Source organism: Bos javanicus, chromosome 26 (genome assembly GCF_032452875.1).
Source record: "Bos javanicus breed banteng chromosome 26, ARS-OSU_banteng_1.0, whole genome shotgun sequence".
Lineage (NCBI taxonomy): Eukaryota > Metazoa > Chordata > Mammalia > Artiodactyla > Bovidae > Bos > Bos javanicus.
In genome coordinates, this window is record NC_083893.1 from 13,500,598 (window position 1) to 13,523,831 (window position 23,234).

Consider the following 23,234-nt stretch of genomic DNA (forward strand, 5'->3'; position numbering starts at 1 on the left):
TTTGTAAGGACTGGAAATCAATCCCTCTTCTAATTTGGCTTGTTTTTTTCCCATTCAGTTTGTTGCTCTTGTTGTTTACTCACTAAGTCATGTTTAGTTTATTAGCACATAAAAATTGTTTCTGTGTGGTAACAAAATAGCTTTCTTGAATAAATCTAGCTTATGCATTTCTTAAAGATAAGTTATCCTTGACCTCAGTTTGTTCAGTTCTCTTACATCAATCACTACCCGCTCTAAGCCTGACACGTTGCTAACCACTTTGGGAAGCTATATAGACACACAAACTATGCTGCTGCTGCTGCTAAGTCGCTTCAGTCGTGTCCGACTCTGTGCGACCCCATAGACGGCAGCCCACCAGGCTCCCCGTCCCTGGGATTCTCCAGGCAAGAACACTGGAGTGGGTTGCCATTTCCTTCTCCAGTGCATGAAAGTGAAAAGTGAAAGTGAAGTTGCTCAGTCATGTCTGACTCCTAGCGACCCCATGGACTGCAGCCTACCAGGCTCCTCCGTCCATGGGATTTTCCAGGCAAAAGTAGTGGAGTCGGGTGCCATTGCCTTCTCCACAAACTATGTATCTGGGCTTTTCTTGAATAGTCCTAATTTAAGTTTTCTGTCAGAATACATTTACTGATTTTTTGAGTTCAGAAAATGTAATTTTTGTATCTTGTACCTCTAAGGAATTTTAATCTAGTTAAATTATCAAGAACATATGAAGAATTAAGTTTTTGGCATAGAAATTCTAAGAAAGAGTTATTACAAGCCGGACTATTCAAAGAAAGCTTCATGAAAGGTTTGCAAATAATACAGGATTTTAAAGAATGCCTTCAGTTTCACAAAATGGGAATCATATATTCAGAGTTAAAAGGGTTCGTTTAAACAACGATGCTAAAGTTACCAGTTAACATAGTGCAGAATCTGTAGGCACATTACATTAAGACATTGTATTAATAGTTGGATATAAAGTGATAGTGGAAGAGATAAAATAGTGCACCTAAATGTGGTTAACTTGAAAATGTATTTTTGTTTTGCAGTTTAATTCTACTCAGGTTCAAATACTAAATGAAAATAGTGATGTTTTTGGTTAGTTCTTGATTCAACTTTTGTTTAATTAACTGCAACTTTTCAGTTTTAGTTTAATAGCTGGTATGCTTTCATTTCTATGTTGTGTTCAGAAATACAAGTCTAATAACATTGTGAGAACACCAATATATGAATGTCTTCCAAACAAGTCTTCTAAACGGTTTCATTCTCTTTTGTAAGATCACGTTGGATGTATTAGTTGAGATGGGACACAAGGAGTTGAAAGAGATCGGAATCAATGCTTATGGACATAGACACAAACTAATTAAAGGAGTTGAGAGACTTATCTCTGGACAACAAGGTATTTCATTTTAAGTCATTGCTATCGTCAGTTTAACAGCTTGCATAAAGGCACCCCTCAAGGATAATTTTAAAATCTGTAATAGTCCACTTGATAAGAAGAATACTAATGAGGATTCGGGAAACCTGGAGTCAAATCTTAAATCTGCCACTGTTAGGCTTCCTGAACTGCTACCTTTAACTCTGTGAACCTAAGTGAAGTGTCTGGGCCATTCAGAAATATGGGTGTTATTTTAGCTCTGAAGTTTTTTCTATTATTTCCATTCACTCATTTCTGAAGTTATTGTAGCTCAAAAATTATATGGTTCTAAAAGATCTGAAACTTGGATATCTCATATGGTAACATAACAGGTAATGGCTAGGTGTTCAGGCCTGCCCATAAAATAATGTTGTAAATCTCTTTTGCTCTAAATAGTTACATTTTAAACACTTACTGTAAAAGTACAAGGAAACAATAATGTTGCAACTAAGGAAACGTAATAAAACAAAGTTGAATAATATTTTATTTCTCTTGAATGTTGATACATAAGGAAAATGCAAATTGCATTTGTTCTGGAAATGTTCACACTTCCTGTATATCAGGTCTTGGTATAAAAGATGAGTTATTTTAGTTGTCAGAACCACATTTTAAGTTTCTTGTTCAACTGAGGGAGTGATGTACCCTGAGATTAGAAGCCTCCTATAATTGAAGACCTGGCTGTACAACTGGGGTTAAAGACAAACCTCCATTAGTAAAACTGAGGGAATTTTGAGGAAAGAATGTATGCTATCCAGGATACGGTCTATCTCTTGAGGAACAAAAAGAGAACTTTGAAAGTTCTGTGATTCAAGCTAAGGAATGCTTTAAACTGAAATTCTGGATTGGGATTGATTAAAGGTAGATGCACTTTATTTGCCTGATAGGAACTAGGGCAAAGCGTTTAAAATGTGAGATAGTCTTAAATATTGCTAGTATAGAAGACAGAATTTTATAAGATAAAGAAGAGGGCAGACTCGAGGCTTTTTGGAATGTTAGTATGAAGAGGAACTGGAACCCTCAGTTTTGGACTGCCATTGTGCCTCTACTAGAAAACACTGTGAACCTGGTAGGGACGCAGTTAAGACTGTTTACAGGCTCAGGAAACAGTGATAGAAGCAGATACACTGCTTCCAAGTGGCAGAGGTGCGTCCCTCCCTGCCGCCTTTGGCCCTCTGCTCGTTCTGATGACATCCAGCTGCATTGAGTAGGAACATTGATTCCTACGTGGAGGAGAAACACCACAGCAGCACAGAATGACTGTGTCTGGTCTAGCACATCAGGGTCACTTTTCTGCATAAAGTTACCACCTGCCTTATCTTCATTTGCAGCTAGGAGTCTGTATAATACTGGCATTATACCCAGTTTGCAAATTAGAACCAGTGGCAAACTTCTGACTGTCTCTTACCTTGCTGACTTAACAGCCTTAGCTATTATTCAGTGCATCAAGTCAACAGATTACATGTTCTGATCTTTCAGCACTTATGAGTATCTTCTTGGGACGTTCAAAGATGCCTTAGTCCAGTGTCTGTCACAGACTTTATTCTGTTAAGTGTTTTTTCTGTAAAATGTCCTCCTCTGTATAGTTGTCATACTTCCCGTAGATATTATAATGCAGCCATACCTATACATTGTTATTAGGGTTTGGCATGTTTGTGATAGCTCTGTTATTCAGACCAGAACAGTGCTCTTAGTCTCCAGAGGGAAACTGCCATGCATTAACTCAGCAGCAGAGGACTTATATGCAGAGTACATCATGTGAAATGCCAGGCTGGATGAATCACAAACTGGAATCAAGATTGCTGGGAGAAATGTCAGCAACCTCAGATATGCAGATGATACTACTTTAATGGCAAAAGGTGAAGAAGAACTAAAGTGCCTCTTGATGAAGATGAAAGAGAAGAGCGAAAAAGCTGGCTTAAAACTCAGCATTCAAAAAATGAAGATCATGGCATCCATTCCTATCCCTTTATGGCAAATAGATGGGGAGAATGTGGAAACAGTGTCAGATTTCATTTTCTTGGGCTCCAAAATCACTACGGACAGTGACTGTAGTCATGAAAGTAAAAGATGCTTGCTCTTTGGAAGAATAGCTATGACGAACCTAGACAGTGTATTAAAAAGCAGAGCCATCACTTTGCCAACAAAGGTGCATATAGTCAAAGCTATGGTTTTTCCAGTAGTCATATATGAATGTGAAAGTTGGACTGTGAAGAAGGCTGAGTGCCAAAGAATTGATGCTTTCAAACTGTGGTGCTGGAGAAGACTCTTGAGTGTCCCTTGGACAGCAAGGAGATCAAACCTGTCAATCCTAAAGGAAGTCAACCCTGAATATTCCTTGGAAGGAGTGGTGCTGAAGCTGAAGCTCCAATACTTTGGCCACCTGATGCAAAGAGCTGACTCACTAGAAAAGACCCTGATGCTGGGAACGATGGAAGGCAAGAGGACAAGGGGATGACAGAGGATGAGATGGTTGGATGGCATCACTGACTCAGTGTACACGAGTTTGAGCAAACTCCAGGAGAGGGAGATAGTGAAGGACGGGGAAGCCTGGCATGCTGCAGTCCATGGGTCATGCAAAGAGTCGGACATGACCTAGTGACTGAGCAACAACAAAAAAGGACTTGAGTCTTACCTGAGAAAACAGTGGAGCTCTGGAGATCTTGGAGAGATTACAGGAGAGTTGTGTTAATAGATACCACAAAGAAATTAGAAAATCCTGTGTAAGATTCCATTTTAAAAGCTTTTGTGAGAGTAAAAATATGAAAGTATATATGATCTAAACTGTTGACAGTCAGAAAATAGGATAAATTCATTGCTGAAGTGAATCTATTATGGGTTAGAATAAGCATTCCACCGTTTGTAAGCTTTATGACTTCTCATTCTTAGATAATTTAAAATTACCTGTGGCCATGCTAGGTTCTTCTCAGTTTTACAAAAAATAAAGGGACCAAATGCTGAAAGGGCTGCTTAGTTAGTAAAGGAAATGATTTGAAGAAGAAAACATATGACACATAGGAGATAAAGAATAGAAAGATTTTCAGAACTATTCTTACAAAACCCTTATGACTTTTAAGGTCAAAAAAATAGTCATCTAAGTGCAGTGTAATTTTCTGGTTTGGATCCTAAAAGGACATTAGTGGGGAACAACTGGTAAAATCCAAATAAAGTCTGTAATTTACTTAATTTTGATGTGTGCTGTGACTGTATAAAATGGGAACATTAATGTTGCTGATGGTGACTTTAGAGAGTGGAGTGAGGGCACACAGGAATTCCCGGTGCTCTCAGCTTTCCTATAAATCTAAACTGTCCCCAAATAAAAAACTTGTAAGAACTAGTAATAAGCATCAGATAAATTGGGTGGTTGTATTGGGTTGATGTTTATTGTGGACTGGGGGCAGGGAGGAGGATTCTGGCAAGTTTTTTTTTTTTTAACCTTCAAATTTCATTTGATAGGTCTTAACCCATACTTAACTCTGAACACCTCTGGAAGTGGAACAATTCTCATTGATCTGTCTGCTGAAGATAAAGAATTTCAGTCTGTAGAGGAAGAGGTATGTTCATACACCATATAAATGTCAGGTCAGCAGCTGAATTTCCCAGAAGTTCCCAGATCTATTGGAACATGTATGTAGCAGGAGTTTTTAATTGTCCCTCACTCTACCACCTGAAAACTTACAAAATCAGCATTTAAAATACACTATCTCAGTAAGCTTTAATTCTAATAATTTGGTTCAGTGTTGCAATTAATATACAGAGTTCTGTTGGAGAGGTTGCTAATATTCCCTTCCTTCATGAAGGCAATTGCAAAGCCCTGTATCTTAGACAAGACCCAGAACATGTGGATGCTACTTATCTAGGAAATGTTTTTCTAACTTTCTTGCCATAAAACTCTTGTATCCACCAAAGTCTTAAAATGGCGCCCGGCGCTTTGAAGAACACCATACTGTGTATGTGTGAGCTGAGCACAGAGATACAAAGTTGAGTGAGGCTTAGTAAATCTCAGGAAACTCCAACTCTCAGTGAAATATAAATTGTGCTTTATGAGAGCAAAATGAATGGGAACAGATAAATCATTGGTTTGGTTTTGTTTGTTAGTGTGCCAGCTGGTTGGCTTTGTATGTTTGGCTCACCTGTGCATTTGCTTGTTGCCTTTTGTCCAGTAGTTTGCGTTATATAATTTTCACCTATAGGTATTTTTGGATTGATTGTATCAACTATGCACTGTCTCTTGAAGTAGTTCTTGCAAACTTATAGAACTCATTCCTTAAACAACAAAAATATTAAAAACCTAATTTGTCTTTAGAGTCACATGAGTCAAGAACTGTGTTCCCTAAATCAGAAAAGAATTACAAGCTAATGCACATATTTTTGAAATGTGTTTCCATCAGATGCAGAGTACAGTCCGAGAGCACAGAGATGGAGGTCACGCAGGTGGGATCTTCAACAGATACAATATTCTCAAGGTAATAAGTCAGTGAAAATAAAGTTCACTGTGACCATAGTTTTCAGAAGCCTGAAACCATGATTAACTCTCAAAAGAACGTCATGTGTGCGGCCCAGTAAGTCCTTCCCGTGGCAGGGGTATTTTGGGAAGGAATGTGTCCTTGGCAATTAAGGTCCTCAGTCTCTGTACTGACTGTTCAGCCTGTTAACATATTTAAGTCTAGAGATTATGCTTTAAATAATCTCTAAACTTAAAGAGTATTTAAGTTTAATCTTTAAACTTAAATAAGTTTAAATGGCAAGATACAGGATTATCTTAACGGTTGACATTCAGCAAATACGACAAATTAAGGAATCTATTATGGATTAGAATAAGCATTCCATTGTTAGTAAGCTTTATGACTTCTCATTCTTGGATGATAAGTCCTGTAGGCTTAGGATTTTAAATATGGACACTACTATTAAGGTACTCTTGCTGACTTTTTTCCAGTACTTTTGAATTTCTGTGGCTCATGGAAGGACTCCCATCTTTACAGTTACACCATGGTTGGTTTGTTTCTGGTTTGTCCTAATTGTGTCTGTTCCGGGTTTCTGTGAGTCCTCACACGTAATACCGTCTTTTGGTCATTTTAGTAGTGCTCCCTCTGTGCCTTTCATCTTTCCAGAAATAGTCATTTAAAAAAATACCTTAAAGAGAGCACTGACTCTTACTAACATCAGGTACTCTTCTCAGGGCCTTTTCAGCTTTGCTAATTTGCTTGGTCTTTTTAAAAGCTGTATGGCAACCAAACTGTATACTCGAGATGCATAATGATTTTCTGTTAACTATTCTTAATCATTATAAGATTTAGAGTTATAATGTGGCAAGTATCTCTGATACCTAAATTTTAAACTGAAAGGTGAATAGTATGAAATCTTTCAGTTGTGTTGTATTACTGTCTCACAATAATACACTATTCTGAGTATACCAACAGATCTCATATTTTAGAGTTATTCATCAAGATCGTTATGTTCTTACTATTTAGAAAGAAGATGACATAAAATAAGTACACATTATTCAGGTGCAAGGGTTATTTCAGGAGCTATATTTCATTAGTTCGTATCATGATATGACCTGAGTGACATCTTGAGTTTTCTTTTCATAAACATGTGTATAATAATAATTACTGTAACAAATAATTATTCCTCTTATAGGTAGATTTTAGTCAGGGGCATTTTGTGTGCAACCAGTAACAAAATACGCCAAGGTTTGTTAAGGGTGAGGGCAAGGAACAGAATATGGGTTTGATTTCTAGAGTTACTGAATTTGGGAGGTATGCTGTTCTCTTTCTCTAGAAAGATATTTTAGTACAATATCTAATACAAGTGTTTTCACTGATAAAACTTTTGTTTTTGTTCCCTTTTTTAAAAAACATGAATGAGCTCTGTTTATGCCAGTCTCTGTGCTTTGATTATGTCTTTGATGGTATTTTGAGTTAATTTGAACCTAGACTAAAACCATCAGCTCCCAGCAGGGGGCTGTAGCACCCCTCAGTACAGCTGAAAAGCAGCACTAGGATTGTGAGTTTGACTTAGAAATACTCCTAGCGAAACCAGCATCCATCTTAAAACTTTTCTCCAAACAAAAGTTTTAGGAATTGGAGGGATAGGGAAGAATAGAGGAAATATTAGAGGGGGTGTGTGTGGGGGGAGGGTGTGATTGTTTGGTGTGGCTATATCAAATATTTTAATTAAAAACAGATGGTACTTTAAGCCAGAAAAATCAGTTGGGGGAAAGACAGTATTTTCTTTCTTACACTATTTTCTTACACTATTTTCTTTCTTACACTTCCATACAGAACTCAGTATGTCTGATTTGGAGATGTTTTAGTAATAATTCTAAAGTGAGAATAGAAGTATTTTAACCAATTAATAGTACTCTTGACCTTCATGTAGCCATATGTAACTTTTTCTCATCTGTAGTTTTTGATTTCTAAAATGTACATATATTTTCATCTTTATGGTTGTGACAAAGCTTTTTAGTTGACTAAAAATAATACGTAATTTATATTTCAGAGAAAAGTTTTGCCTCTCTTCTGGTCCTATGTGGCCCATTTTTGGTTAAGATTAACAAGTAGGTAAGTAATTATTGTGATCCAGAGATTTTTATTTTGCTGCTTTCTTTTTATAGATTCAGAAAGTTTGTAACAAGAAACTATGGGAAAGATACACTCATAGGAGAAAAGAAGTTTCTGAAGAAAACCACAACCATGCAAATGAAAGAATGCTATTTCATGGTAAGATTCCTCTCCCCCTACCTGCCATCATCCTCCTCCGCATTTTTTGTCAGGTTTGAAATAATAATGAATCTGTATATTTCTCATATCATTTTCTAAAAAACAAACATTATTTCTGTAAATCTTTGCATTTATATTTGTGTCTTCAAACTTTTGATTTGTATGTTTTGAATGGATACAGTTTATAAATAAGATTACCATAATAGAAAAAGTATAGAAATGATAATACTGACTATTCATATTTTCTCTTTATATATATATGTATATATGTATGTCCTTTATTGAGCCCATCTTTGCATGAAATGTTCCCTTGGTATCTCTAATTTTCTTGAAGAGCTCTCTAGTCTTTCCCATTCTGTTGTTTTCCTCTATTTCTTTGCATTGATCACTGAGGAAGGCTTTCTTATCTCTCCTTGCTATTCTTTGGGACTCTGCATTCAAATGGATATATCTTTCCTTTTCTCCTTTGCTTTTCACTTCTCTTCTTTTCACAGCTGTTTGTAAGCCCTCCTCAGACAGCCATTTTGCTTTTTTGCATTTTTTTTTCTTGGGGATGGTCTTCCTTCCTTGTCTCCTGTATAATGTCACGAACCTCTGTCCGTAGTTCATCAGGCACTCTATCAGATCTAGTCCCTTAAATGTATTTCTCCCTTCCACTGTATAGTCATAAGGGATTTGATTTAGGTTATACCTGAATGGTCTAGTAGTTTTCTCCACTTCCTTAAATTTCAGTCTGAATTTGCAATAAGAAGTTCATGATCTGAGCCACAGTCAGCTACTGGTCTTGTTTTTGCTGACTGTATTTCATACAAAGATGGGCTCAATAAAGGATAGAAATGGTAGGGACCTAACAGAAGCAGCAGATATTAAGAAGAGGTGGCAAGAATACACAGAAGAACTGTACAAAAAAGATCTTCGCGACCCAGATAATCACGATGGTGTGATCACTGACCTAGAGCCAGACATCCTGGAATGTGAAGTCAAGTGGGCCTTAGGAAGCATCACTACAAACAAAGCTAGTGGAGGTGATGGAATTCCAGTTGAGCTATTTCAAATCCTGAAAGATGATGCTGTGAAAGACTGCACTCAATATGCCAGCAAATTTGGAAAACTCATCAGTGGCCACAGCACTGGAAGAGTTCAGTTTTCATTCCAGTCCCAAAGAAAGGTAATGCCAAAGAATGCTCAAACTACCTCACAATTGCACTCATCTCACACGCTAGTAAAGTGATCCCTAAAATTCTCCAAGCCAGGCTTCAGCAATACGTGAACCATCAACTTCCTGATGTTCAAGCTGGTCTTAGAAAAGGCAGAGGAACCAGAGATCAAATTGCCAATATCTGCTGGATCATGGAAAAAGCAAGAGAGTTCCAGAAAAACATCTATTTCTGCTTCATTGACTATGCCAAAGCCTTTGACTGTGTGGATCACAAGAAACTGTGGAGAATTCTGAAAGAGATGGGAATACCAGACCACCTGACCTGCCTCTTGAGAAACCTATATGCAGATCAAGAAGCAACAGTTAGAACTAGATATGGAACAACAGACTGGTTCCAAATAGGAAAAGGAGTACGTCAGGCTGTATATTGTCACCCTGCTTATTTAACTTCTATGCAGAGTACATCACGAGAAACGCTGGGCTGGAGGAAGGACAAGCTGGAATCAAGATTGCTGGGAGAAATATCAATAACCTCAGATATGCAGATGACACCACCCTTATGGCAGAAAGTGAAGAACTAAAGAGCCTCTTGATGAAAGTGAAAGAGGACAGTGAAAAAGTTGGCTTAAAGCTCAACATTCAGAAAACAAAAATCATGGCATCCAGTCCCATCACTTCATGGGAAATAGATGGGGAAACAGTGGAAACAGTGCCAGACTTCATTTTTCTGGGCTCCAAAATCACTGCAGATGGTGACTGCAGCCATGAAATTAAAAGACGCTTACTCCTTGGAAGGAAAGTTATGACCAACCTAGACAGCATATTCAAAAGCAGAGACATTACTTTGTCAACAAAGGTCCGTCTAGTCAAGGCTGTGGTTTTTCCAGTGGTCATGTATGGATGTGCCCATACATGGACTATAAAGAAAGCCAAGCACCGAAGAATTGATGTTTTTGAACTGTGGTGTTGGAGGAGACTCTTGAGAGTCCCTTGGACTGCAAGGAGATCCAACCAGTCCATCCTAAAGGAGATCAGTCCTGGGTGTTCATTGGAAGGACTGATGTTGAAGCTGAAAGTCCAATACTTTAGCTATCTGATAGGAAGAACTGACTTATTTGAAAAGACACTGATGCTGGGAAGGATTGAGGGCGGGAGGAGAAGGGGACAACAGAGGATAAGATGGTTGGATGGCATCACCGACTCAATGGACATGTGTTTGGGTGGACTCTAGGAGTTGGTGATGTACAGGAATGCCCAGCGTGCTGCAGTTCATGGGTTCGCAAAGAGTCGGACACAACTGAGCGACTGAACTGAACTGATGTATGTATGTATGTATGTAATTGATTTTGTGTGTTAGGGTTACTCTGGAAAATTGATGTGTGTTACTTTTAACTGGTTGATTGAATTAAAGGAGGATCTGAGAATTGCCTCAGAAGAATATGTACATCCTCTTGTGACTGTGCTTCTAAGTGTCCAGGATGCAAAAAGATAATTGTCATTGAACCTGTGGAGTTTTCTGAGAAGTTTTACTGAGCACCATTACTTGTCATTTTTGAAATTTCCTATTTATGTTGCAACACGGCAGGGGGTGGTGGTTGATCTTTCAAGTTTATAGAAAAGATGAATATAGATATTAGTGTAGTGTTTATCAAGTCTTTAAGCACATTACCCATGATAGTTCCAATCTGTTCCTTCAATTTGCTTTGATTGCAAAAAATTTTTAGAGACTTGGTAAAGTTCTATAAAATACAGTATTTAAATATCACAATCCCCTGGAAGAATGGCTATAGCAGACTGAATTAGTATATAATATCTAAATGGTACTTCTCATTTCAACACCCTGAAAATTGTCACGATAAAATCTTGGCACAGAACATGATATTTATTTATGTATTGATTTAAGGGTTGTAATGTATGACTTTTTCTATTTTATAATAGAAATGGTTTTTCCAAGTTAATTCAAGTGAATTATTCTGTTCTTTAGTATTTCTGTAAAGCAGAATTCAGTGTATTTCCCTTGTCCCTTTATGAAAAGGGACACTAATCTTGATGAATCAGTTAGCTGTGTCATATTGGCTTTTCCCAAGCCCCAGCCTCACTGCCCTCCCTGACCTGATCTCCATGCTTAGTACCTCCTGGTCTTTGGCTGAGCTCCTTTTTGGCATGCATGCAAGGAAGGAGGAGAAAGAAGTCAGTATGTAGGGAATGAAGGAACACACCACATTTGCATATGGAATCTGGTACTAGCAAGTGATAAAGGCAGAGAAGCGGAAGAATAGGAGAGAAATATGAAGAAAAGCATGAACTTGAAAAGGTCACTTTAGCCGCTTAGGGTATCTAGGAAAAGTACACGAATGTGGGTGTCATTGCATGACCTAGTTGTGTTCAGCCTGGCCATAGGACGTCAATTATGAGACTCTTGATTCTGGGTTGGTGTGAATTTGGAGCCGGGAATTTGATAACTCTAGCATTGATGTTTCTTTCTGGTGATCTGTACGTTTTTCCTAGTTGAATCTGTATGTGTCCTCACTTTGGCATCCGAACCACCACCCTGTTAGAAACATTCATTCACATTAGCAATTCTTCTAAAATAACTATTCTAAAGTAGCGAGCCAGCTGACAGTTGTGTTTCGGTTTTGCTTATCATGGTGGTGATATATGTATGTTAATTCAGAATTTAACTTCTTCTCATGTCTGTTCCTCTCACTGCTTGGAGCCTTAAGTAGTGGGATTTTAGTCCATCATATATCTAAGCTGACTTGTTTTCACGCAGGGCACCATGGGAATGGGTTGGCTGTAGTGCCTTCTGATTTTTGTGGAATCAAACAATTGAAGAAAAAAGAAAGAATTTAACTTCTAAGACGCTTTAGCTTTTATTCCTTTACTTGTGATTTAAAAATGTTACCTATTTATATGTATTTGTAGGGTCTCCCTTTGTGAATGCAATTATCCATAAAGGCTTTGATGAAAGGCATGCCTACATAGGCGGCATGTTTGGAGCTGGGATCTATTTTGCTGAAAACTCTTCCAAAAGCAATCAGTATGTATATGGAATTGGAGGAGGTACTGGATGTCCAGTACATAAAGACAGATCTTGTTACATCTGCCACAGGTAAGAGATCACTTTTCTCATTTATTTTGATAAGAATCAGATAAGAACTGGTTCCATATTGAAATTTTCAGGTAAGACATTATCTTGGACCACTCTAGGAATCCAAGTGAGGCACAGTTCAGGTTGCTTTGGTCCTCTCACTGATTCTAATAGTAGCTGATGTTTTTTAAATGGTCTGTAAGAGCCAAGCACAGTTACAAGCATTTGATCTGTTCACATCATTCAATCATTGGAACACACAGTGCTTTCAGAATATGGAGTAGAAAATATTGCTGGGCACGAAAGAGTTTTATTGTGGACTGTTTAAAAATCTATTCAAATGTTATTAATAAAATGGCATTATTTGCTGCACCTAATCATTTCATGGTAATGGATGAGAGAATCTCTCCTCCACTGTGGTATGATTTTAATTGTCAATTTGTGATACTACTACTCAGAAAAAAATTATAATAAAGCATATCAGCATGTCAGTCCTTTTAGAAAGCACATTATCAAAGAATTACTTTGTACTTCTTTTTTTCCTACTTTTAGTTACCCTAGTGGAGCTTAGTTTTTAAAATCATTCAAATGACTTGGCCCTAGTTGATAAAATCCTTGTAGGTAAATAATCTTCACCATTTGAAAAATCAAGTAAGATTAATTACTGAAATTTATTCTGTGGTTAGAGCACTGCTTATAAAGACCTAGAACAGTAGCTATCAAACATTAGCAAGTTCAGAATCACCTAGAGGGCTTATTAAAACACAAACTCCTATGCCACGCCTCTTGAATTATTGATTTAGTAGGTCTGGGGCTAGGGCACTAGAACTTGCATTTCTACCGAGTTCCTAGGGGATGCTGAAGCTTTTGATCACAGATCTAAAAACCCTAGAGCAGTAGTTCTCAGCTTTGGCAGCACAGTGGAATTACCTGAGGGGCTTTAAAAGCTACTAACGACTGTGTCCTACCCTCAAGAGATTCTCACTTGGGGGTCTGGTCTGGGCATGGGATTTTTAAAAGCTTCCCAGCTGATTTTGAAGGGCTGCCAAAGTGAAGGCCTGAAGTCCTAAAGGGAGACAAAGACTGTCTGTTTATGTTTTGTTCTTACTGTTTTCCCTCTAAACTTAGACTCATGTAGGTGTCTAAAGCCAGACCTCCTGGGTATGACCTCCCACCCGCTTCTATTTTAGATCATAGGTTGGAATGGCTAGGAGGCTTGTAATTTCTTGAGAGTCTGTAAATTGAACGCTGCTATCTTTACTTGTCATATATCATCTGGAGGCTAAATAGTTCTGACTGTTAATAGTAAGCAGTGTTCTAGTACCTCTTCTCAGTTGTCTTTGAAGTACAATGCTTGTATGTCTGGAAGTAAATTTATTAATTAAGATTTCTGTATGCTGAATTATCATGGATTGATTGTGACTATAATAGAAAATCTATTAGAAATGCTAAGAAAATTTGCAAAGAGCATATTTAGAATAAAAAATATAGCCTATCTTCTTTGAAGACAGAATCATCAGGCCACCAAATCTCCTTTTCTCCTGTAGAAAGAAAAGTAGATTAGAGAGAGAAGCAGTGAAATAACAAAAAGTTCGTTGGACCTAAGGAAGGCCAATCATATGCCCTTGGGGAGTGAGAAAGTAATACAACCTAAACTTCTGGTGAGGAAAGACATATTTGAAGAAGAAACATTTCAGCTAAACTTGAAAAATGACTATTAGCCTGTTGAAGACTGGTAGAACATATCATTCTAGATGGTTAAAGAAGCAGCGTGTCTGATGGCCTTGGGGCAAGAAAGTTTGGCCTGCAGGAAGAAAAACTAATGTGTCTAGGTGTAATGAACACAAAGTAAAGTTGGAGAATTTGGGATCATTATAAGAAATGTGGGTTTTCTTTTAGGCACAGTGAACAGTCTCTAAAAGGTTTTAAGTAGAAAAGTAATGTCATCTGATTTATGGTTTTTGCTGTTCGTTTTTTCCCTAAATCACCAGTAGCTTAGATGGAAAATAATTTATTAGAATAAAAACAGAAAAGGTAGCTCAGAGGCCATTGTTATAGTCCAAGTGAAATTTGGGCACTTTGGCCTTAATAGTGACAGTAGAATTTAGAAGAAAGATACATTTTGAAAGTGGAATCAATAGGACTTATCTGGATAAATGTTCAACTTTGTAAGACACTTCATGGAAGTCCCTTAAAACCTCCTCCTCCTCTTCACTTGGGCTATGATTTGTGCTTTTGCTGGGATACAAGCAGGATGGCAGAGTCAGTATCACTTAAAGATGATTATAATCTCTCTAAGATAGTATTTTATAGTTACACTGAGGATTAAAGTGACAAATTATTTCATTAGTGAGAACAGTAGAAGATATTCTTTAAAAACTCTTTAAAGGGTAAAATGGTGAAAACAATTGTGTTTACGTATAAATGCATTCAAAGCTTATATAGTGCACATAAATAAAACTGCCCTGTATGGCCTTGTCTCAGGGAAATCTTTTCTGTTTCGCGTGTTACAGGCAGCTGCTCTTCTGCCGTGTAACCTTGGGAAAGTCTTTCCTGCAGTTCAGTGCAATGAAAATGGCGCATTCTCCTCCAGGCCATCACTCAGTCACTGGCCGACCTAGTGTAAACGGCCTAGCATTAGCTGAGTATGTTATCTACAGAGGCGAGCAGGTAATTCCGTTTTATTTGTTCATTTTCAGCAATACTTTAGAGCTGTACTTTAACCTTTTTCTAATCTTTTAAATTAACAAGGTAGAGTGCCTTACAAACTGGATTTCTTTTTAACTTCTATTTGTAAATTATTTCAGACTTAAAGTTGCAATAATAGTAAAGAGAATTCCCTTAGACCCTTTACCCAGATATTCAAAATGTTAATACTTTAGCATTCTCTCTCCTTTATCATGTTCTCCCTACTATATGTGTATATCCTCCCCCCCGCCCCCCCCTTGAGCTGCTTGGAAGTAAGATATAAGCATCTTCCTTTACACTGAAATACTTCAGGGTGTATTTCCTAATTACACCTAAATTTTAAGGACATTGTCTTAAAATTGTTAAAATCAGGAAAATATCATTGGTGTAGTAAATCTAACCTACAGACCTTATTCAGATTTTGCCAGCTATTCTGAATTTTTTTTAAGCTTCTGTAAAATATAATTAATTAGAATCCTGTATTTATTTTAATAGTTAACCTCTCTGTAGCAAAGAAATGTGTAATTCCAGCTTGCTGTTAGTGGCATAGATGCAGTCAGAAGCATCTCTAGAGCAACATTATGTACTGCGGATATGTATCAGGATAACCTCAATTCCTAAAGACAAACACATGCTCAGTAGTCATCCTAGACCTGCTGATTGAAAATCGAAGGGATTGCAGTCACATAAAGCTGTTTTGAGAAGAGGCCCTTTGATTCTGATCTGCGACACTAATTTAGAGCTTCTTCCCTAAAGATAAGGAATCCTTAGAATAAGTCTCCATTCAAAAAATTTATTTACCAATTTTTGAATTAATCTTTCTCTTCCAGGCTTATCCTGAATATTTAATTACTTACCAGATTGTAAGGCCTGAAGGTATGGTTGATGGGTAAATAGTTGTTTTAGGAAACTAGCACCACCGAACCTAAAATCATCTAAGCAGCTGGTGGCCTCGTAAGTTTTACTCCTTTGCTGAGAAAAATCATCTTGTCCACAACCCTGTGGCAAAAGGTTAAAAATGTGAAAGGGTTTTAACATTCTGACTTGATAAAGCTTTAATAATGTACAGTGTTTTCTAAATATTTCCTGTTTTTCAGCACTTTAACAGATGCCATTCCAGGTTAAACTGGGTTTGTCTGTACTAAATTATAAACAGAGTTAACTTGAATCTTTTATACATTATACATTGATTCTAACAGAAACTGTAATTCCCCTCAACAGAACTCATTTTACTAATACAGTACTGTGTTCTTCAAAACACAGCATTTACACTGAATACAGTTTCATTTGTAAAACTGTAAATAAGAGCTTTTGTACTAGCCCAATATTTATTTACATTGCTTTGTAATATAAATCTACTGTTTTAGAATGGCAGCGGTTTACAAATTTTTTTCATACGTACTGCTCATCTGTACTTCATCTTGAATCATCATGATTGAGTGATCTTTGACGTTTGATTCCAGAGGCTGTGTTGAATTATTAGCAGACACCTTGTCACTTGGGAAAGATTGATCCCTCAGATTTAATTTGCTAATGGAAGCATTTATCTCTCATCAATAATCTTTCCCATTTAAGAACTTGTTTCATAAATACTCTGGGAGTTTAATTTGTGATAACTTTGTATGTATAACACACATTCCAAAGAGCTCTTAACTATCACGGTCCTGATTATTACAGACACTTCTTTACAAGCCTCACACTCTGGGTTTCACATGGAAAATTTTTCTTGTTATTTTGTGAAAATTAGAGCAAGAGCTTCTGTTTTTTAGAGAACAATTATAGTGTTGTTTTCATGGAATGTAAATAGGAGGTTGAATTTCAGATGTGGGAAGGGTAATCCTGAAATTTTTCGAATCTGTTCAAATTACCTTAAATTTAAAGGGAAAAAAATAGCACATGGGAGTGGGTAGTTTTTCTCCTGTTCTTTTTCTTTGGCCTTACTGTTTCGTGTATAACCAGTTTATACACCATAGGTAAGCTCAACCCAAAACCATGACACGTGGGTGTCCCAGTTCTCTCCTGGCCTGCTGAATAGGCAGGTGCCATGAGATGGGTGCTTCCGCTTCTGGGTCGCCTCACTGTGACATGTTACACCCACTTGGAAATACACTCTGTGCATCGCCTGGTGACCAGGCTTGTTTGGCAGCTGTGGAGGGGAATACCATCCCATAAAATGCCATTCCTACTTTTTAAGGTAAAACTACTTTTCCATGAAATATATTAACGCATCTTGGTACAGAGACATGAGTTATAGCTTGGCAATCTGTTGACTCTCGTTCTCTTGGAAGTCAAGGCAAGATTGCTACCCACTTAAACCTCTGTTAATGGGGCTGTTCCTATTCAGAATCTCTCTGTACCAATTCACATTTATTTTACATTTTATTCAGTCTCTAAATTAACTGGGCCTTTGCAGTAATTTGTACATAAAGTGCTAGAAAATCATGTTTCTTATCTTGAGTAAGAGTTATTCACAGTAAATGCATATCTGGAGTTGTTTCTATTGATGTAAATTGTGATCATTATTTAAGAGGTCAATTCCTGACCATAAAGTGCTTTTTATACAGCTCTCTAATAATTGCAAATACGATCCTAAAGTCGTTTCTTGGAATACAAATGGAGTATGCCAAATTTTATATAATTTTTCAGGTTCTGGAAGCTTCCAGGTTTTATAATTAGAAGATAATGAGATGAGTTAGTGGAGTTTATATTTACATACCTTCTCTCTCAACATTTAGCTCGTATTGCTCGCCCTATGAGTGAATCTGGAATTGCTTATCATGTAAAATCATCGTGGTCTATGAGTTTACGATTTTGCAGCCTGTGTTGTTTCATCTAATTCATTTCTTAATTAGTGTGTTGCTTTTCTATGAATGATTATATTGTGGTTAATATGTTAGCATGGCATATTTCAGATAGCTTTTTGTTAGGAGCTTAGGGGTGGGGGGGGGACTGGGGATTTCTTTGATGTTTTTGCATGAAATACTTTATGATGATGGAATTGCTTTTTCTTTTGTCTTCTGATTTTTTTAAAGAGATTTAACTTTTTGTGTGAGTAGTACTATTGTATCCATCTTGAGTGTCTTGTACTGTATCACATTCCATACCCTCATTTAATTCTTAATAAACCGTTCACTTGTTTTTCTTGGTAGCATGGTAATTACTGGAATAGTATAAATGTATTGAATGGTCTTTGAAAAAAATGAATCAAGATTACAATAAACCACAATTGCAGGAAAATAATGTAGTTTTGAGTCTACTAGTGATAGACACTGCAGTTTAAAATTTGAAATACTGAACGCTGTGACCATACCTCCTCAGATGCTTGAAGATGAAAGTAGCTGTCATATGCTTTTAGACATTTAGTCCACCCAACATAAGTTTTGGCAAACCTTCAAGCTCTTGCCTGGAAAATCTGTTTGTTTTTTTTTTGTGTGCCATGCTGTACAGCTTGCAGGATTTTAATTCTCCAACCAGGGATTGAACCCAGGCCCTCAGCAGTAAGAGAGCAGAGTCCTGACCCCTGGACCACCAGGGAATACCCCCAGGAAATCTGTCTTAACTTATAAAAAGGCATAGAAAATTTATGAGTTTACAAACCTTAAAGTTAGGGGTATATATTACTCTTAAAAGAAAAATTATAATAAGATATATTTATTTTAGATTTCAGTATGCTGAATGTCTGTGTGTATGATCAGTTCCCTGCTTTCTATAATAAGAGAACAGTGGTGCAAATAACTCATAAGTCATTTAGCTTTGAAATACTTTTCAGCAGCTTTCTTACTGCTTGAGTTGGGATAATGTTAACGTGTCCGCGTGCTAGTTCCTAAGCATGTGCGATCCTTTTCTTTGCACGTTGATGAGGAAAGAAAATTTGCAATAAATTTCCCTGAGCTTTTATGATTAGTATTCCTGACTGGCCCTTTTCCTACTGTCCTGTCCTATTAGAGGAGTAGAGTAACAGGAAGCAAATGGTGGTATACATTCTTCACCAGGAGAACTGTCAGATTTGTATAAAGTTAGCCTACTGAACCTGTACCCACCTCCACCTCCTTATGCTTTACTAGCTGAGGAAGACTGTGACCTAAAATCTTAATTATAGCTTCTTAGAAGGTTCTTGCTGTCCACATGCAAGCCATCATTGTCAGAAGTGTCTTCTCCACTTTGTTACCCATCCACAATTGTTGTCATCACCATCACAGAAGTCTGCACAAAGCCCTCCAGATGGTCTGCCAGCACACTGTAGAGCAGTGCTGTGTGAAAGTGACCTGTGGTTGGGGCTGGCCTGCAGCCTGTTTGTTTCCAGCCCATGGAGAGATGAAAACACAAATTGAGAGGAAACTTTGATGGCAGTTTGACATTGATGCAATGTTTTAAATTTCTTTTTTTTTCTTAAAGGCCACACCATGCAGCATATAAGATCTTAGTTCCCTAACCAGGAAATGAACCCACGCCTCCTGCATTGGGAGCACAGAGTCTTAACCACTGGACCATCAGGGAAGTCCCTTAAATTTCTTGACCTAAGATTTTGGTCTGCAACAAATTGGAAATTAAGAGGAAAACAGAAACTCTAGTCCCTCACAGATAATTTGAAAAGTAGAAGAAAAATAATCTGTTTGGTTTACCACTTAGACCCATCACTTAGCACATGCTGACACATAATAGTTCCTCAAACAAGTTTTACTTGAGTGAAAAGAGTTATTAAGTGATTGGGCTCTAGAGTCAGATGAATGTGGACTTGAATTTTAGCCTAGTCCATACTGACTGTACAACCTTGAACAAATTACAGTACTTATAGGTTTGTTGAGGAAACTAAATGATTTTCTGTATGTGCTAGTAAGTACTGTGACTGGCAAAAGCTGGTTATTGTAATTATATTATTATTTCCCTGAATTCCCAGGACCACTGGTTGGGTTTTTTCACTTGTCATGGGGCTACAGAACATAGAATTTTAAAACAAGCAAAGTTGATTGGCCACTGGTTCAGATGAAAACCTTTTTTTTCATCTTTGTTCAGATGAAACCTTAAGAAGCTCAAAATGTGAGGTATGTATGTCACTAGGTGGCTGAAGATCTTAGTTAGAAAATGACTCATAAAAGCACACAGACAGTACAGCAGCCTGGTTGGGGAAAGAATGCATACCCACAATCTTAACTGCATCATATTGTTACAGTACAGAAGAAACAAACTCCGCTCAGATGATCAGAAGTCCAGAACAGTCTATACTGAGTACAAATCAGCAGATAACAACCTTAGAGGTTTAGCACCCCCAAAACTTGATATAGGATAACTATGGAATAAGAATATTTAAAATGATTGACTGAGAGAGGAAAATATAAAAACCATTAGGAAAGATGACACTGAAAAAGGCAGAGTAGGTTTGAAAAACTAAGTCTTTTGGAACTAAAAAATGTGCAGTTAGTGAAAGTAAGAGCTTGGTGGACAGATTAAACCACAGATTGGGCATATGTGAAGAGAGAACTGGTAAACTAGAAGATAAATCAAGAAGGTACCCAGTTCTAACAGAGGAAGGGATGGGAAATAGGAAAAAGCTAAGAAGCCCGGAGAACAGGATGAGAAGATCCAACATAACGAATAGGGGAGGGAAGAGGTTTGAGGTTTTTTTTTTTTTTCCCCCCAGAATTTATAAAAGAGATATAGATCTTCAAATGAAAAGACATAACAAATATTTAGTGGTGAATAAAAACAAGTATGCTTCTAGACATATAATACAATTGCAAAAGACGAGAAAAATCTAAGCAACTAAAAAGACCTTACCTGCAAAGGAATAATTGCACTGGTAGCAGGCTTTCTCAATGGCAGCAGTATGGACCAGAAGGAAACAAAATAAGTTATAAATGATGAAAAGAATGGGTGATAGCCTTGAGTTCTATACAGAGATAAGTTAGCGTTCAAAAGAGAGGCTGAAAAACACATTTTCGGATTTTGCTGTAAGAGCTCAGGGTTGTTAAGGAAAAAAGGCAGTTGAATCCAGAAAGGAAGGAATGGACTGCAAGAAGCCTGGTGAACAAAGAAATTGGTAAACAGACTGAAATTACACTTGTGTAAAACGAGAAGAACTTTATTAACTGATAACGGAACAATCTTCAAGATATAATAAATGAAGAAGCAAGAAGTTGGCAACTGTGTTTGATTTGTTACTCTGATTTGTATAAACTAGGAAAAAGTACAATATACATTAGCTGCTTTATGCGTAAAATGCCTACAGGGTACACACAAACTATTGGGAGGACACCTGGGTGCCAGGGGACAGAGTTTGTTTAAAGACAGTTTTTACTGTATATTCTTTTATTCTTTATGAGTTTTCTAGCAGGACTATAATCACTTAAAGTAGAAATAGAACTGGAAAGGTGGGGGAGGAAAGGTAAAAGAACACTCCAACAAAAATGGGGACCTTAAGTGACATACTTTTTTTTCTCCCAAAATGTATGAAAGAATCTAGAATGAGTAAGAAATAATCTGTAAAGGGCTAAGAATGAGCAGGACCTTCCTGAAGAGTAAAAAAAAAAAAAAAAAAAAACAGGAGGACCAGAGGTCAAGAATAGCATTAAGGCTGTAGTAATTAATAATAATGGTACAGGGACATACTCATCTAACCAACTGAACAGAGAATAAATGGGATTTTTATATACACCAGAGGTAGCGTTACAGATCATGTGGGAAGAAGGAACTGTTCAGTAAATTGTTATGAAACAACTGGTTATGCATATGGGAAAAAAATGTGTATCTAGATGCATACACAAAATCAGCTCCAGATGGATTTTATATAGGGCTTGATACGAAAATCAAAGTATTTTAAATGTTAAGAAAATATAGAAGACTTCCTGATTGGGATAACAAAGAGCTTTTAACTGAGCTTCAAAGAAGATGTCATCCTAAAAGAAAAGATTGTAAGTGTGACAGTATTAAAATTAAGAACATCCTTGTTATCAAACGATTTCTGTAAAGAGGCAGGTCACAAAGTGGGAGAAAATATTTGCAGTACATTTAAAGGGCAAAGGATTCATACCCAGAATATATTAAGCTACAGAAAAAGTGAGTTAAAAACAGGCATTTCTCAAAATGGGCGACCCTAGTGGCTACTGAGCAGTCAAAAAAATGCTTAGACGTATTGGTAATCAGGGAAATTCAAATTAGGTAACATGTAATACCATTTTACACCTGCTGAAATGGACAAAAATTAAAAATTTGACAATGCAAGTATTAGAGGATGTGGATATCTTACTGCTGTGGGTCTGAGTGCTTTGAAAAACAATTTGACATTACCAGTAAAATGAAGGAGTCTACTTCTGGGTATATAAAGAGGAAACAAAAAGAAAATGATGTTGCTGCTGCTAAGTCATTTCAGTCGTGTCCGACTCTGTGCGACCCCATAGACGGCAGCCCACCAGGCTCCGCCGTCCCTGGGATTCTCCAGGCAAGAACACTGGAGTGGGTTGCCATTTCCTTCTCCAAAAATAATGTTATGCAGGAATAAAGTAAGACTGGCACAAATAGAATACTATATGCCATTCCTGGACAGAAAAGTTTAGTATTATAATGATTTTGGTTCTCCTTAAATAAGTATATACATTTGCCATGACCTAATAACATATTATGACTTCCCTGGTGGCTCAGACGGTAAAGCATCTGCCTACAATGTGGGAGACCCAGGTTCTATCCCTGGGTCGGGAAGATCTGGAGAAGGAAATGGCAACCCACTCCAGTATTCTTGCCTGGAAAATCCCATGGACAGAGGAGCCTGGTAGGCTACAGTCCATGGGGTCGCAAAGAGTTGGACACGACTGAGCAACGTCAATGTCAATAACATACTGGATTTACGTACACACATTACTATATATAAAATAGATAACTATTAATGATAAGAACCTGCTGTATAACACAGGGACCTCTTTCTACTCAGTACCCTGTAATGACCTATATGGAAATGGAATCAAAAAAAGGATGGATACCAACTCCAATATTCTTGGGCTTCCTTTGTGTGGCTCAGCTGATAAAGAATCCGCCTGCAGTGCAGGAGACCTGGGTTTGATCCCTGGGTTGAGAAGATCCCCTGGAGAAGGGAAAAGGTACCCACTCGAGTATTCTGGCCTGGAGAATTCCATGGTTTATAGTCCGTGGGGTTGCAAAGAGTCGGACACAACTAAGTCACTTTGACTT

The 23,234-nt window shown here is 37.4% G+C and overlaps 1 protein-coding gene and 1 non-coding gene across 3 annotated transcripts in view; both read left to right on the forward strand.

The window, feature by feature from the left end:
• The window catches only part of TNKS2 (tankyrase 2), a 65,325-nt gene extending 47,131 nt beyond the window's left edge, over positions 1 to 18,194 (forward strand). For both annotated transcript variants that reach the window (XM_061402790.1, XM_061402791.1), the window contains 7 exons: positions 1,261 to 1,381; positions 4,853 to 4,950; positions 5,788 to 5,862; positions 8,013 to 8,118; positions 12,203 to 12,389; positions 14,882 to 15,038; positions 15,887 to 18,194. In XM_061402790.1, coding sequence (XP_061258774.1) covers positions 1,261 to 1,381; positions 4,853 to 4,950; positions 5,788 to 5,862; positions 8,013 to 8,118; positions 12,203 to 12,389; positions 14,882 to 15,038; positions 15,887 to 15,949 — 807 coding nt within the window. In that variant the 3' untranslated portion in view covers positions 15,950 to 18,194. The remainder of the gene's footprint in view (positions 1 to 1,260; positions 1,382 to 4,852; positions 4,951 to 5,787; positions 5,863 to 8,012; positions 8,119 to 12,202; positions 12,390 to 14,881; positions 15,039 to 15,886) is intronic.
• On the forward strand, positions 11,966 to 12,108 carry LOC133239706 (small nucleolar RNA SNORA79). The gene has a single exon (XR_009733951.1). It is a non-coding gene; the product is annotated as a small nucleolar RNA SNORA79 (small nucleolar RNA).
• Positions 18,195 to 23,234: the final 5,040 nt, after the last annotated feature.